This window comes from Oncorhynchus gorbuscha, linkage group LG11 (assembly GCF_021184085.1).
Source record: "Oncorhynchus gorbuscha isolate QuinsamMale2020 ecotype Even-year linkage group LG11, OgorEven_v1.0, whole genome shotgun sequence".
Lineage (NCBI taxonomy): Eukaryota > Metazoa > Chordata > Actinopteri > Salmoniformes > Salmonidae > Oncorhynchus > Oncorhynchus gorbuscha.
This window is the reverse complement of record NC_060183.1, coordinates 79,792,925-79,810,255: the sequence shown is the minus strand read 5'-3', so window position 1 is coordinate 79,810,255 and position 17,331 is coordinate 79,792,925. Positions and strand designations below refer to the sequence as shown.

The window sequence follows — 17,331 nt, the reverse complement described above, 5'->3', positions numbered from 1 at the left end:
CTCCTAACGGTTTGGAACACTTCTCCTAATGGCTTAGAACACTTATTCTAATTGCTTGGAACACTTATTCTAAAGGCGTGGAACACTTCTCCTAATGGCTTGGAACACTTCTTCTAATGGCTTAGAACAATTATTCTAATGGCTTGGAACACTTCTTCTAATGGCTTGGAACACTTCTTCTAATGGCTTGGAAAAAGTCAAACAAGGTAATTTGAAGGTTTGTGATGGAATGTCCTCCAACCAGTGCCTCTGTCTAGTACTGAATGGTTTTTTGTATTGTTCTTGCATAATTGTGGAATGACTTACTGTTGGATCGAATCAGTAGTGTAGAATACTGGTCCAATGAGTTGGAAGAGTTTAGACACCGCTTTACCCTGAGGAGAAAGTACAGGGACTCAAAGCATTTACCCTGAGGAGAAAGTACAGCGACTCAAAGCATTTACCCTGAGGAGAAAGTACAGCGACTCAAAGCATTTACCCTGAGGAGAAAGTACAGCGACTCAAAGCATTTACCTTGAGGAGATCATTCGGTGTGCTGAGGAGAAAGTACAGCGACTCAAAGCATTTACCTTGAGGAGATCATTCGGTGTGCTGAGGAGAAAGTACAGCGACTCAAAGCATTTACCTTGAGGAGATCATTCGGTGTGCTGAGGAGAAAGTACAGCGACTCAAAGCATTTACCTTGAGGAGATAATTCGGTGTGCTGAGGAGAAAGTACAGCGACTCAAAGCATTAAAGCAAAAGTTTATTTTTTTGTGTTTGAAACTACACAAACTAGCACAGAGGACTCGTTTTGGGGTCCGAATCCTCCACGGAGTGCGGTTACAAATTAAACATATTTAATACATTAGGACCACTGCCACAAATATTTTTTTAAGATTTTTTTTTTTTATCAGGACTTCATTCAGTTTCAAAATGGCCATGATACAAAAGAAAAATAAGTGAAGCAAGAAAAACATAGCTGTGAAACAGAGTCTGAAATACACAGGTTTGGGAACTGAGACCTCTATGTCTTTTCATTCATATATTTAAAGAGGATAAGTAACAAAATCAGCAACATTCAAAATGTTCTTCGGGTATTTACAACAGTTTCACTGTTTGGTGGTGAACATACATTGTTTCTTGCATGTAAAACAAATAGAAAGTTTCTTATTTCCCCTTGTGGGAATACTGTGAGGTGTACATGACCGTACATGTGTCTTTGTACCCCCACAGCCTGTATTCCCACAAGTGGAAATGGGAGTTGGGGGGGAGGGGATACGTCACCTTTCACATCCATACAGGCTTCTAGTAAATTCCACCACTGACATTTATGGATCATGTTCAATTAATACACTCCCATAAAATGACAGATCACGTGACTAGCTCTTTGGGAAGCTAGTACCGTAGCGTCCTCCTAGTTTGGTTGAATGGCTCAAATGTACCTTTAACTAAACACTACTGCTAAGCGTTAATCTGGCATTTAGTAAAGTTGCAATAATGTAGCAATCCCCCCCCCCCCCCCGCCCAACAAGATCAAAAAGTACAAGAGCTAATTACAAGACATGTAAAACAAACGTAAAATGGGGATTTAGAATAGTCAGATGCTAGTAATGCTAGTGGGTTAAGAAGAGGTAGCACTCTTAAGTTACTAAAAATCTGTTTGAAATGGTGACGTCGTCCTTTTCATGAGGTAAATCATTACAGCTCTGTTTTGACACACAATTCTCGGGGAACTCCTCAACTGCTATTACTATTAGTACGTGTGTCAATCGTATAGATATGGTGACACATGAGCATACAAATATGAATTTGGGACAGTATCGGAGTGAATACTATCAAACGACTGAATTATATCCATTCGAAACAGAATGCACAGTGTCCAATAAAAGGTGTAGAAATTCATGTTCAGCAAGAGGACTCATGTTGGAGAATAAGAGCGTGACAACAACAAAAAGCTGCCGTTTTTAAATGTCCTTCGTCGTGTCAATCCCCAAAACAATGTTAAATCCGGGATGTTAGTATCAGAAAAACAAAAGAGCCTCACTAGAGGTGCAGCCATCCTAAGTCCATTGAAGCATTGCAGCAAGCTAACCCTCCGTCAGTTGGGCACCTGCAACTTGGAAGGATTCCGCTGTCCCCACAACAGTTGTATAGGGATAATGGCAGAAGAAAATCCATAGGAACACAAGTATGTTGCCTTCAGTCTTAGTTGGCCAAATAGAGAACAAAAAGGGGTGAAAAGAGTAGATCTGGAGGGTTGAGAAAGATGCACGGTCTTCAGTTTTTACTTGAATAAATCTACTGTTATCTTATCTAGACTTCCCATTCAGAACCCCAACTCGTCAGTCTGTCAGTTAATATATATTTATATTCAGAAAAATGTTGCTAAAAGCTGTATCCAATCATATCAGTCTTGACTGTGAAGGTTATTGGATGGGATTTTACAAAATGGCCGACATTGTCTGGAGTGAAGGGGGGAGGGGTTAGACTCAGTCGAGGGAGGTGATTGGTTCTGTTTGGCCTCTGTTTGGTTCAGTCACATTGGTCGAGGGCACGGTAGCATATTAGGCGGAAAAGAGACGATCAGTGAGGTGGTCAGTTTGAGGTATCAGAGTGCACACTGCCTGGCCCTTCGTTTGGGGACGTCACTGAGGAGGGAGTAGGTGCACCGTGCCATCCCCCGTTACCCTACATGATGGAGAAAGAGAGAGAGACATTGAGACAGAAACAGAGAGACAGACAGAGATACAGAGAGACAGACACAGAAACAGAGAGACAGACAGAGATACAGAGAGACAGACACAGAAACAGAGAGAGAGTGAGAGACCGAGAAAGAGCGCAAGAGAGAGCGACAGAGAGAGAGAGAGAGAGAGACAGAAACAGACAGAAACAGAGAGCGAGAGAGAGACAGAAACACAGAGTGACAGAGAGAGAGACAGAGAGAGCGAGAGAGAGAGAGACACACAGAGAGAGAGAGACAGAAACAGACAGAAACAGAGAGCGAGAGAGAGACAGAAACACAGAGTGACAGAGAGAGAGAGAGAAACAGAGAGAGCGAGAGACAGAGAGAGAGAGACAGTACAAGGGTTACTTCTTGAAAAACAGGTAAAGTTACAACTGGGGAGGCTGATTTGATCGGGTCTTCAAGCAACCGAGCCACAACTGACAATCATAGTTCAGGGTGGATTACATTTAGAATTTAATGAAACTCAATATCCAAATGAACATCCAATAGTATAAAGCTTGTTGTCACAATCTGGTTTGGAAGAGGCCCCTTGCTTCCCTCTTTCAGCAGTCAGAATGAGTGTATAACCACAATAAAGCACACATGGCCGGGCTAGGAAACAGACAGAGAGAGAGAGAGAGAGATCCGACATGGTGTCTGCCGGCGGGGGTAAGCCCCATTGCATTACCACTGACGTCCCCAGACAGGGTCTCTTGCTGACAAATTTGCCCCGCGTCCTGGTCATTGGAGGCGAGTGGTGAAATCAACGTCTTATCGGATTGCTTTAGTGGTTGTCGCTGCAAATTCTAGTGTCAGCTATGAAGACGGGAGGGGACACCACCGCGGGTAACAACTTTAAGGGGAAACACTGAAAGGAAGTGACGGGAGGAGGATTTTCCTTCTCGTCGAGTCAGGGTTAGAATAGGGTTTTGGCCTAGCATTTGATTTAAAAAATGTTTTATTTTTTTTATTTTTTTATCACAGATTTGTTAAGGTTTTCTTTCTCCTCTGAAGAGGAGGTGTAGCAGGGATCGGACCAAAATGCAGCGTGGTTATTTCGATTCATGTTTAATAAAAATATAAACACGAACAATACAAACTATAAACGTAACGTGAAAACCTAACCAGCCTATACTGGTGCAAATTAACACAGAGACAAGAACAATCACCCACGAAACACTCGAAGAATATGGCTGCCTAAATATGGTTCCCAATCAGAGACAACGATAAACACCTGCTTCTGATTGAGAACCACTTCAGGCAACCAGAGACTATTCTAGATAACCCCACTATACCACAATCCCAATACCTACAAAAACCCCAAGACAAAACACACCACATAAATAACCCATGTCACACCCTGGCCTGACCAAAATAATAAAGAAAACACAAAATACTAAGACCAGGGCGTGACAAGATTGAAACATTGTCCTTGCATAAATTAGAAAAAGTTAACATGTTTTCAATATATTGAAAATAATATAGAAATATATAGTACATAAAATATATATTTTGCATGATCAACATATCTGTATAACTCATAGTGGGTTTTGTTTAGCATCAACGCTCTTATCTTGACAGAGCAGCTGACCCTGGCTGTCCTTAGACATACCATTCATATGCAGTCTGCTGTCCTCTTCCCTGTCCAATCCATCCTGATGACTTCCCTGGGCTCTAAACAACGTAGCTGTGAGTTATGTGATACAGCCAAACACAACCCGCCATGCTTCCCTCACTTCCCCTGTGATGGACTGAGAGCCATGACCTAAATAAGGAATTGTGAGTGCGAGGGCAGGGGGGGGGTGCAAAACGCTACACTTTGAAGCTGCTCGAGGTTGGCACATCGCCTACACCGCCTGGAGCAAGAAAGGGTACTCCGGAAAAACCAAAAAAACGACACCTTGTTGCGGGAGTGCTCCTAACGACGCGGCTTTGTGTTTTTTCACACGTTTGTGTGTTTTGTTGCGGTGTCAGTTTTGATCTTGTCCAATGGAAGAAGACATTTCAGGTAGTGGTTCTCTCTCTCTCTGAGAGCTGAATTTGATTGTCCAATGGAAGAAGACATTTCAGGTAGTGGTTCTCTCTCTCTCTCTGAGAGCTGAATTTGATTGTCCAATGGAAGAAGACATAGGAGGTGGTTGTTCTATCTCTCTCTCTGAGAGCTGAATTTGATTGTCCAATGGAAGAAGACATTTCAGGTAGTGGTTCTCTCTCTCTCTGAGAGCTGAATTTGATTGTCCAATGGAAGAAGACATTTCAGGTAGTGGTTCTCTCTCTCTCTGAGAGCTGAATTTGATTGCCCAATGGAAGAAGAAGACATTTCAGGTAGTGGTTCTCTCTCTCTCTTTGAGAGCTGAATTTGATTGTCCAATGGAAGAAGAAGACATTTCAGGTAGTGGTTCTCTCTCTCTCTCTCTCTCTGAGAGCTGAATTTGATTGTCCAATGGAAGAAGAAGACATTTCAGGTAGTGGTTCTCTCTCTCTTTGAGAGCTGAATTTGATTGTCCAATGGAAGAAGAAGACATTTCAGGTAGTGGTTCTCTCTCTCTGAGAGCTGAATTTGATTGTCCAATGGAAGAAGAAGACATTTCAGGTAGTGGTTCTCTCTCTCTGAGAGCTGAATTTGATTGTCCAATGGAAGAAGAAGACATTTCAGGTAGTGGTTCTCTCTCTCTCTGAGAGCTGAATTTGATTGTCAGATGGAAGAAGAAGACATTTCAGGTAGTGGTTCTCTCTCTCTCTGAGAGCTGAATTTGATTGTCCAATGGAAGAAGAAGACATTTCAGGTAGTGGTTCTCTCTCTCTCTCTCTCTCTTTGAGAGCTGAATTTGATTGTCCAATGGAAGAAGAAGACATTTCAGGTAGTGGTTCTCTCTCTCTCTCTCTCTTTGAGAGCTGAATTTGATTGTCCAATGGAAGAAGAAGACATTTCAGGTAGTGGTTCTCTCTCTCTTTGAGAGCTGAATTTGATAGTCCAATGGAAGAAGAAGACATTTCAGGTAGTGGTTCTCTCTCTCTTTGAGAGCTGAATTTGATAGTCCAATGGAAGAAGAAGACATTTCAGGTAGTGGTTCTCTCTCTCTTTGAGAGCTGAATTTGATTGTCCAATGGAAGAAGACATTTCAGGTAGTGGTTCTCTCTTTCTGAGAGCTGAATTTGATTGTCCAATGGAAGAAGACATTTCAGGTAGTGGTTCTCTCTTTCTGAGAGCTGAATTTGATTGTCCAATGGAAGAAGACATTTCAGGTAGTGGTTCTCTCTCTCTGAGAGCTGAATTTGATTGTCCAATGGAAGAAGACATTTCAGGTAGTGGTTCTCTCTCTTTCTGAGAGCTGAATTTGATTGTTCTTCCCCAGACAATACATCATGAACATACCAGCTGTGTATGTCTGTATTTTATTTAACATTACACAATGAAAACAAACACCTCTAAAACAGAAAAGAAACCTGTTCTAATATTGAGTAGAAGCATAAGACATTGAGGCTCCATTTTTACCAGACGGGAAACGGCGTAATGGAGAAAACCAGTCCGCAGCCTACTTCCCCTTTCATTGCTAGAGAGCAGACAGCAAATGCAAATGTTTCTCTGTGTCGAGCGAAAGGAAGAGTCAGTACGCCTCTCTCTCTCTCTCCCTCTCTCTCTCCCTCTCTCTCCTCCCTTCCTCCCTCTCTCTCTCTCTCCCTTCCTCCCTCTCTCTCTCTCTCTCTCTCTCTCTCCCTTCCTCCCTCTCTCTCCCTCTCTCTCTCTCTCTCTGTCGTGGCGGCTCATCCTCCACCAATAACTGTATCTTTACCACGGTAGCTCAGATTGTCTGGTGCAGGAAGAAGAGGGGTCTTATCAGAGCTCATCAGGAAAGACCATAGTCGTATCTGCACAAGGCTGCAGGCAATTCCAGTTTCATATTTCATTACCGTGATAAGAAGATGGACTGCAAATTCGCTCTCAGAAGCATTTCAAAGTAGTTAAATGAAAACACAGATACACCAGTAAAAAGCCCCCGTTTCATATGGCTGTGGGGGTATTATAAAATGCATTTCATAAATGGAATGAAGCTCGCTTGCTCTTTCTCATTTAAATGGCTGGGGTGTGGATGCGGGTGTTAATATGAAGCCATACATTTATCTTTGTCATCACATGGGCCGTCCTTAATCTCGCCTGTCGTATATTTGCTCTACGGTTTTGATCACACTGGCGGCTCACTGAAAAGGGGTTTTGGGAGCCCTGGCCAACAGAGATTACCCCGAAGGACCTATTTTACAATCCTGCCCCCCGATCACCCCACCCTTAACTAACTGCATTCAAATACAGAGGAAGGGTGGTGGAGGGAGACGACGTGTGCAACATACAACTCTAGAAAATACTATTTGGGTCCTAGGATTTTCTAACCATGGGGATTTTAACATAATTTCAGGAGTCATTATCACCAATGTCGTCGTCGCCATCATTGCGACGATATGACATATTTGCGGACATTGTCATGATCATGATTTACTGTACACTTACATTTAGACTGTGAGGACTGTACATGGGATGCCGTAGCCCATCATTGTATCCGACCGTCTGACTGATAGCATGGCGTATGGTATCCCCCTAGAGAGCGAGAGAGAGGGTGGAGAGAGAGAGAGAGAGGGAGAGAGGGGGGGGGTGAGCGAGAGGGGGGAGAGAGGGAGGGGGAGAGAGGGATGGGGGGAGCGAGAGGGGGAGAGAGAGGGAGAGGAAGGGAGAGATAGAGAGGGAGGGAGAGAGAGAAAGAGTGGGAGAGGGGAGAGACAGGGAGAGAGGGAAAAATGCAGAAAGAGAGGGAGGGAGAGACAAAGACAAAGTGAGAGAATGCCAATGCCTTCTCACCTTCCCTCCATCATTTTGAAAGAACAACGCAAAATGACAATAACAACAAAAAACAAACATGAAAGAACAGAATGGGATGAAACATTGTTCAAAAGGTATGAACTTGTAATGTTTGTAGGCAATTTGGCCTTTTTCTCTCAAAAGATCATTTCTAATCTGTGACGAAGGCAAAACACAGGACAGCAAAGTATAGAACAGACATGGGACAGTATAGACCAGACATGGGGCAGTATAGAACAGACATGGGACAGTAAAGAACAGACATGGGACAGTAAAGAACAGACAAGGGACAGTAAAGAACAGAACAGACATGGGACAGTATAGAACAGAACAGACAAGGGACAGTAAAGAACAGAACAGACAAGGGACAGTAAAGAACAGAACAGACATGGGACAGTATAGAACAGACATGGGACAGTATAGAACAGACATGAGACAGTATAGAACAGACATGGGACAGTAAAGAACAGACATGGGACAGTATAGAACAGACATGAGACAGTATAGAACAGACATGAGACAGTATAGAACAGACATGAGACAGTAAAGAACAGAACAGACATGGAACAGTATAGAACAGACATGGGACAGTAAAGTAAAGAACAGACATGAGACAGTATATAGCAGAACAGACATGGGACAGTATAGAACAGACATGGGACAGTAAAGAACAGAACAGACATGAGACAGTAAAGAACAGAACAGACATGGGACAGTATAGAACAGACATGGGACAGTAAAGAACAGAACAGACATGGGACAGTAAAGAACAGACAAGGGACAGTAAAGAACAGAACAGACATGGGACAGTATAGAACAGACATGGGACAGTAAAGAACAGAACAGACATGGGACAGTATAGAACAGACATGGGACAGTAAAGAACAGAAAAGACATGGGACAGTATAGAACAGACAAGGGACAGTAGAGAAAATACATGGGACAGTAAAGAACAGAACAGACATGGGACAGTAAAGAACAGACAAGGGACAGTAAAGAACAGACATGGGACAGTATAGAACAGACATGGGACAGTATAGAACAGACATGGGACAGTATAGAACAGACATGGGACAATGAAGAACAGACATGGGACAGTAAAGAACAGACATGGGACAGTATAGAACAGACATGGGACAGTATAGAACAGACATGGGACAGTAAAGAACAGACCAGACATGGGACAGTAAAGAACAGATATGAGACAGTATAGAACAGACATGGGACAGTAAAGAACAAACATGGGACAGTATAGAACAGACATGAGACAGTATAGAACAGACATGAGACAGTATAGAACAGACATGAGACAGTATAGAACAGACATGAGACAGTAAAGAACAGACATGAGACAGTATAGAACAGACATGAGATAGTAAAGAACAGACATGAGACAGTAAAGAACAGACATGGGACAGTAAAGAACAGACATGGGACAGTAAAGAACAGACATGGGACAGTAAAGAACAGAACAGACATGGGACAGTAAAGAACAGAACAAACATGGGACAGTATAGAACAGACATGGGACAGTATAGAACAGAACAGACAAGGGACAGTAAAGAACAGACAAGGGACAGTAAAGAACAGACATGGGACAGTAAAGAACAGAACAGACATGGGACAGTAAAGAACAGAACAGACATGGGACAGTAAAGAACAGAACAGACATGGGACAGTATAGTACAGAACAGACATGGGACAGTAAAGAACAGAACAGACATGGGACAGTAAAGAACAGAACAGACATGGGACAGTAAAGAACAGACATGGGGCAGTAAAGAACAGAACTGACATGGGACAGTAAAGAATAGAAAAGACATGGGACAGTAAAGAACAGACATGGGACAGTAAAGAACAGACATGGGACAGTAAAGAACAGACATGGGACAGTAAAGAACAGAACAGACATGGGACAGTAAAAAACAGAACTGACATGGGACAGTAAAGAACAGAACAGACATGGGACAGTATAGAACAGACATGGGACAGTAAATAACAGACATGGGACAGTATAGAACAGACATGGGACAGTAAAGAACAGAACAGACATGGGACAGTAAAGAACAGACATGGGACAGTAAAGTAAAGAACATACATGGGACAGTAAAGAACAGACATGGGACAGTAAAGAACAGAACAGACATGGGACAGTAGAGAACAGACATGGGACAGTAGAGAACAGAACAGACATGGGACAGTAGAGAACAGACATGGGACAGTAAAGAATAGACATGGGACAGTAAAGTAAAGAACAGACATGGGACAGGTAAGAACAGACATGGGACAGTAAAGAACATACACGGGACAGTAAAGAACAGAACAGACATGGGACAGTAGAGAACAGACATGGGACAGTAAAGAACATACACGGGACAGTAAAGAACAGACATGGGACAGTAAAGAATAGACATGGGACAGTAAAGTAAAGAACAGACATGGGACAGGTAAGAACAGAACAGACATGAGACAGTAAAGAACATACATGGGACAGTAAAGTAAAGAACAGACATGGGACAGTAAAGAACATACATGGGACAGTAAAGAACAGAACAGACATGGGGCAGTAGAGAACAGACATGGGACAGTATAGAACATACATGGGACAGTAAAGAACAGAACAGACATGGGACAGTAAAGACCACACATGGGACAGTAAAGAACAGACATGGGACAGTAAAGAACAGAACAGACATGGGACAGTAAAGTAGAGAACAGACATGGAACAGTAAAGTAAAGAACAGACATGGGACAGTAAAGTAAAGAACAGACATGGGACAGTAAAATAAACAACAGACATGGGACAGTAAACAACAGACATGGGACAGTAAATAACAGACATGGGACAGTAAAGAACAGACGTGGGACAGTAAAGAATAGACATGGGACAGTAAACAACAGACATGGAACAATATAGAACAGACATGAGACAGTAAAGAACAGACATGGGACAGTATAGAACAGACATGGGACAGTAAAATAAACAACAGACATGGGACAGTAAAGAACAGACATGGGACAGTAAAGAACAGACATGGGACAGTAAAGAACAGACATGGGACAGTAAAGAACAGACATGGGAGAGTAAAGAACAGACATGGGACAGTAAAGAACAGACATGGAACAATATAGAACAGACATGGGACAGTAAAGAACAGAACAGACATGGGACAGTAAAGAACAGACATGGGACAGGAAAGAACAGAACAGACATGGGACAGTAAAGAACAGACATGGGACAGTACAGAACAGACATGGGACAGTAAAGAACAGAACAGACATGGGACAGTAAAGAACAGAACAGACATGGGACAGTAAAGAACAGACATGGGACAGTAAAGAACAGAACAGACATGGGACAGTAAAGAACAGAACAGACATGGGACAGTATAGAACAGACATGGGACAGTAAAGAACAGACATGGGACAATATAGAACAGACATGGGACAGTAAAGAACAGACATGGGACAGTAGAGAACAGACATGGGACAGTAAAGTAAAGAACATACATGGGACAGTAGAGAACAGACATGAGACAGTAAAGAACAGACATGGGACAGTAAAGAACATAACAGACATGGGACAGTAAAGAACAGACATGGAACAATATAGAACAGACATGGGACAGTAAAGAACAGAACAGACATGGGACAGTAAAGAACATACATGGGACAGTAAAGAACAGCCATGGGACAGTAAAGAACAGACATGGGACAGTAAAGTAAAGAACAGACATGGGACAGGTAAGAACATACATGGGACAGTAAAGAACAGACATGGGACAGTAAAGAACAGACATGGGACAGTAAAGAACAGACATGGGACAGTAAAGTAAAGAACAGACATGGGACAGGTAAGAACAGAACAGACATGGGACAGTAAAGTAAAGAACAGACATGGTACAGTAAAGAACATACATGGGACAGTAAAGAACAGACATGGGACAGTAAAGAACAGAACAGACATGGGACAGTAAAGAACAGAACAGACATGGGACAGTAAAGAACAGAACAGACATGGGACAGTAAATAACAGAACAGACATGGGACAGTAAATAACAGAACAGACATGGGACAGTAAATAACAGAACAGACATGGGACAGTAAAGAACAGAACAGACATGGGACAATAAAGAACAGAACAGACATGGGACAGTAAAGAACAGAACAGACATGGGACAGTAAAGAACAGAACAGACATGGGACAGTAAAGAACAGAACAGACATGGGACAGTAAAGAACAGAACAGACATGGGACAGTAAAGAACAGAACAGACATGGGACAGTAAAGAACAGAACAGACATGGGACAGTAAAGAACAGAACAGACATGGGACAGTATAGAACAGAACAGACATGGGACAGTAAAGAACAGACATGACACAGTAAAGAACAGAACAGTCATGGGAAAGTAAAGTAAAGAACAGACATGGAACAATATAGAACAGACATGGGACAGTATAGAACAGACATGGGACAGTAAAGAACAGACATGGGACAGTAAAGAACAGACATGAGACAGTATAGAACAGACACAGGACAGTATAGAACAGACATGAGACGGTAAAGAACAGACACGGGACAGTATAGAACAGACATGGGACAGTAAAGAACAGACATGGGACAGTAAAGAACAGACATGGGACAGTAAAGAACAGAACAGACATGGGACAGTATAGAACAGAACAGACATGGAACAGTAAAGAACAGACATGAGACAGTATAGAACAGACACAGGACAGTATAGAACAGACATCAGACGGTAAAGAACAGACACAGGACAGTATAGAACAGACATGGGACAGTATAGAACAGACATGGGACAGTAAAGAACAGAACAGACATGGGACAGTATAGAACAGAACAGACATGGAACAGTAAAGAACAGACATGAGACAGTATAGAACAGACACAGGACAGTATAGAACAGACATCAGACGGTAAAGAACAGACACAGGACAGTATAGAACAGACATGGGACAGTATAGAACAGAACAGACATGGAACAGTAAAGAACAGAACAGACATGGAACAGTAAAGAACAGACATGAGACAGTATAGAACAGACACAGGACAGTATAGAACAGACATGGGACAGTATAGAACAGACATGGGACAGTAAAGAACAGAACAGACATGGGACAGTATAGAACAGAACAGACATGGAACAGTAAAGAACAGACATGAGACAGTATAGAACAGACACAGGACAGTATAGAACAGACATCAGACGGTAAAGAACAGACACAGGACAGTATAGAACAGACATGGGACAGTATAGAACAGAACAGACATGGGACAGTAAAGAACAGACATGAGACAGTATAGAACAGACACAGGACAGTATAGAACAGAACAGACATGAGACAGTATAGAACAGAACAGACATGGGACAGTATAGAACAGAACAGACATGGGACAGTATAGAACAGACATGGAACAGTAAAGAACAGAACAGACATGGAACAGTAAAGAACAGAACAGACATGGGACAGTATAGAACAGACATGGGACAGTATAGAACAGACATGGGACAGTATAGAACAGACATGGGACAGTATAGAACAGACATGGAACAGTAAAGAACAGAACAGACATGGAACAGTAAAGAACAGAACAGACATGGGACAGTATAGAACAGACATGAGACAGTATAGAACAGAACAGACATGGGACAGTATAGAACAGACATGGAACAGTAAAGAACAGAACAGACATGGAACAGTAAAGAACAGAACAGACATGGGACAGTATAGAACAGACATGAGACAGTATAGAACAGAACAGACATGGGACAGTATAGAACAGACATGGAACAGTAAAGAACAGACATGGGACAGTATAGAACAGACATGAGACAGTATAGAACAAACATGGGACAGTAAAGAACAGACATGGGACAGTAAAGAACAGACATGGGACAGTATAGAACAGACATGAGACAGTATAGAACAAACATGGGACAGTATAGAACAGACATGGGACAGTAAAGAACAGACATGGGACAGTATAGAACAGACATGAGACAGTAAAGAACAGACATGGGACAGTAAAGAACAGAACAGACATGGAACAGTAAAGAACAGACATGAGACAGTATAGAACAGACATGAGACAGTATAGAACAGACATGGGACAGTAAAGAACAGACATGAGACAGTATAGAACAGACATGGGACAGTAAAGAACAGACATGAGACAGTATAGAACAGACACAGGACAGTATAGAACAGACATCAGACGGTAAAGAACAGACACAGGACAGTATAGAACAGACATGGGACAGTATAGAACAGACATGGGACAGTATAGAACAGAACAGACATGGAACAGTAAAGAACAGACATGAGACAGTATAGAACAGACACAGGACAGTATAGAACAGACATCAGACGGTAAAGAACAGACACAGGACAGTATAGAACAGACATGGAACAGTATAGAACAGAACAGACATGGAACAGTAAAGAACAGACATGAGACAGTATAGAACAGACACAGGACAGTATAGAACAGACATCAGACGGTAAAGAACAGACACAGGACAGTATAGAACAGACATGGGACAGTAAAGAACAGACATGGGACAGTATAGAACAGACATGAGACAGTATAGAACAGACACAGGACAGTAAAGAACAGACATGGGACAGTATAGAACAGACATGAGACAGTATAGAACAGACATGAGACAGTATAGAACAGACATGGGGCAGTATAGAACAGACATGAGACAGTAAAGAACAGACATGGGACAATAACGAACAGACAAGAGACAGTAAAGAACAGACATGGGACAGTAAAGAACAGAACAGACATGGGACAGTAAAGAACAGAACAAACATGGGACAGTAAAGAACAGAACAGACATGGAACAGTAAAGAACAGACATGAGACAGTATAGAACAGACACAGGACAGTATAGAACAGACATCAGACGGTAAAGAACAGACAAGGGACAGTAAAGAACAGACATGAGACAGTATAGAACAGAACAGACATGGAACAGTAAAGAACAGACATGGGACAGTAAAGAACAGACATGGGACAGTAAAGTAAAGAACAGACATGGGACAGTAAAGTAAAGAACAGACATGGGACAGTAAAGTAAAGAACAGACATGGGAAAGTATAGAACAGACATGAGACAGTATCGAACAGACATGAGACAGTATAGAACAGACACGGGACAGGTAAGTAAAGAAAGTGGGGAATCCCAGCCCAAGAGCTCAAGTCAAAGCCAGACACTCGACCTTCTCAAATAACAGAACCTGTAATCTACAATATACTGTCATATAGAAATACAGAAATATGTCAAAAGGTCTATAATATCCAAAGCCATATTTCCTCCACCTGACGAACACCTTCTAAGATAATAAATCATCAAGCTGCATAACCTACAGTATAATGTCCTGCTGTACCCAGACTGGACATTACCAGTCGACTATCAATGAATTGCTACGGTTTTGAGTTGAAGTCCAATCTCATTCAAACTCAAAATCATTCCATGAATTCAACAAAATCCTCAGAGAAAGTGAAGGCCAAATTGTCTCCATTATTCCAATTCATGGAATGACTCCAATTTTTTAAAAAGGGTATTGACCCCAAACCTAGTAGGGTCAATAGTATGTGACCTTACGTAAGCCTTGAACCCTGACCTCTCTTCCTGACCTCTCACCCTGACCTACCTGTGACTGCACATTAGCTCCGACTTGAGCCCCCTGGTAAGAGGCCCCATTCAGACTCTGCATGCTCATGAACATGTCCCCAGAGTTAGGGAGGCTAAAAGAGGCAGAGGAACCTGGAGAGGAGAGATGGAAGTAGCTGAATATAAGAACACATACAGATCTAGGATCAGCTTCCCTTTACCCAATCCTAATCTTAACCATTAGTGGGGGAAGTGCTAAACTGACCCCAAGATATGCGTCTAGGGACAACGTCACACTACATTACACCCACTGATCCATACATCCGAACAACTAAACTATCCAAAACAAGAAGACTGTAGATATAGAAATGACAAAAGAAAGAGATGAAAACAGAGAGAGTAAGGACAGAGAGAAGAGAGATGAAAACAGAGAGAGTAAGGACAGAGAGAGAAGAGAGATGAAAACAGAGAGAGTAAGGACAGAGAGGAAGGAGATGAAAACAGAGAGAGTAAGGACAGAGAGAGAAGGAGATGAAAACAGAGAGAGTAAGGACAGAGAGAAGAGAGATGAAAACAGAGAGAGTAAGGACAGAGAGAAGAGAGATGAAAACAGAGAGAGTAAGGACAGAGAGAAGAGAGATGAAAACAGAGAGAGTAAGGACAGAGAGAGAAGAGAGATGAAAACAGAGAGAGTAAGGACAGAGAGAAGAGAGATGAAAACAGAGAGAGTAAGGACAGAGAGAGAAGAGAGATGAAAACAGAGAGAGTAAGGACAGAGAGAGAAGAGAGATGAAAACAGAGAGAGTAAGGACAGAGAGAAGAGAGATGAAAACAGAGAGAGTAAGGACAGAGAGAAGAGAGATGAAAACAGAGAGAGTAAGGACAGAGAGAAGAGAGATGAAAACAGAGAGAGTAAGGACAGAGAGAAGGAGATGAAAACAGAGAGAGTAAGGACAGAGGAAGGAGATGAAAACAGAGAGAAGAGAGATAAGGACAGAGAGAGAGAAGAGATGAAAACAGAGAGAGTAAGGACAGAGAGAAGAGAGATGAAAACAGAGAGAGTAAGGACAGAGAGAAGAGAGATGAAAACAGAGAGAGTAAGGACAGAGAGAAGGGAGATGAAAACAGAGAGAGTAAGGACAGAGGGAAGGGAGATGAAAACAGAGAGAGTAAGGACAGAGAGAAGAGAAATGAAAACAGAGAGAGTAAGGACAGAGAGAAGAGAGATGAAAACAGAGAGAGTAAGGACAGAGAGAGAAGAGAGATGAAAACAGAGAGAGTAAGGACAGAGAGAGAAGAGAGATGAAAACAGAGAGAGTAAGGACAGAGGGAAGGAGATGAAAACAGACAGAGAGAAGAGAGATGAAAACAGAGAGAGTAAGGACAGAGAGAAGAGAGATGAAAACAGAGAGAGTAAGGACAGAGAGAAGAGAGATGAAAACAGAGAGAGTAAGGACAGAGGAAGGAGATGAAAACAGAGAGAGTAAGGACAGAGATGAAGATGAAAACAGAGAGAGTAAGGACAGAGGAAGGAGATGAAAACAGAGAGAGTAAGGACAGAGAGAAGAGAGATGAAAACAGAGAGAGTAAGGACAGAGAGAAGAGAGATGAAAACAGAGAGAGTAAGGACAGAGAGAAGAGAGATGAAAACAGAGAGAGTAAGGACCGAGGGAAGGGAGATGAAAACAGAGAGAGTAAGGACAGAGAGAAGAGAGATGAAAACAGAGAGAGTAAGGACAGAGAGAAGAGAGATGAAAACAGAGAGAGTAAGGACAGAGAGAAGAGAGATGAAAACAGAGAGAGTAAGGACAGAGAGATGAAAACAGAGAGAGTAAGGACAGAGAGAAGAGAGATGAAAACAGAGAGAGTAAGGACAGAGAGAAAGAGAGATGAAAACAGAGAGAGTAAGGACAGAGGAAGGAGATGAAAACAGAGAGTAAGGACCGAGACAGAAAACAGAGATGAAAACAGAGAGAGATGAAAACAGAGAGAGTAAGGACAGAGGAAGAGAGATGAAAACAGAGAGAGTAAAACAGGACAAGGACAGAGAGAAGAGAGATGAAAACAGAGAGAGTAAGGACAGAGAGAAGAGAGATGAAAACAGAGAGAGTAAGGACAGAGAGAAAGAG

At 42.2% G+C, this 17,331-nt stretch overlaps 1 protein-coding gene across 5 annotated transcripts in view; it reads right to left on the bottom strand.

The window, feature by feature from the left end:
• Positions 1-732: 732 nt before the first annotated feature.
• The window catches only part of LOC123989536 (pre-B-cell leukemia transcription factor 3-like), a 138,606-nt gene continuing 122,007 nt past the window's right edge, over positions 733-17,331 (bottom strand). For 4 of the 5 annotated variants that reach the window (XM_046290611.1, XM_046290615.1, XM_046290612.1 and 1 more), the window contains 3 exons: positions 15,243-15,355; positions 7,212-7,298; positions 733-2,670 (listed from right to left, as the gene is read on the bottom strand). In XM_046290611.1, coding sequence (XP_046146567.1) covers positions 2,578-2,670; positions 7,212-7,298; positions 15,243-15,355 — 293 coding nt within the window. In that variant the 3' untranslated portion in view covers positions 733-2,577. The remainder of the gene's footprint in view (positions 2,671-7,211; positions 7,299-15,242; positions 15,356-17,331) is intronic. The other variant, XM_046290617.1, reaches the window with a different exon arrangement.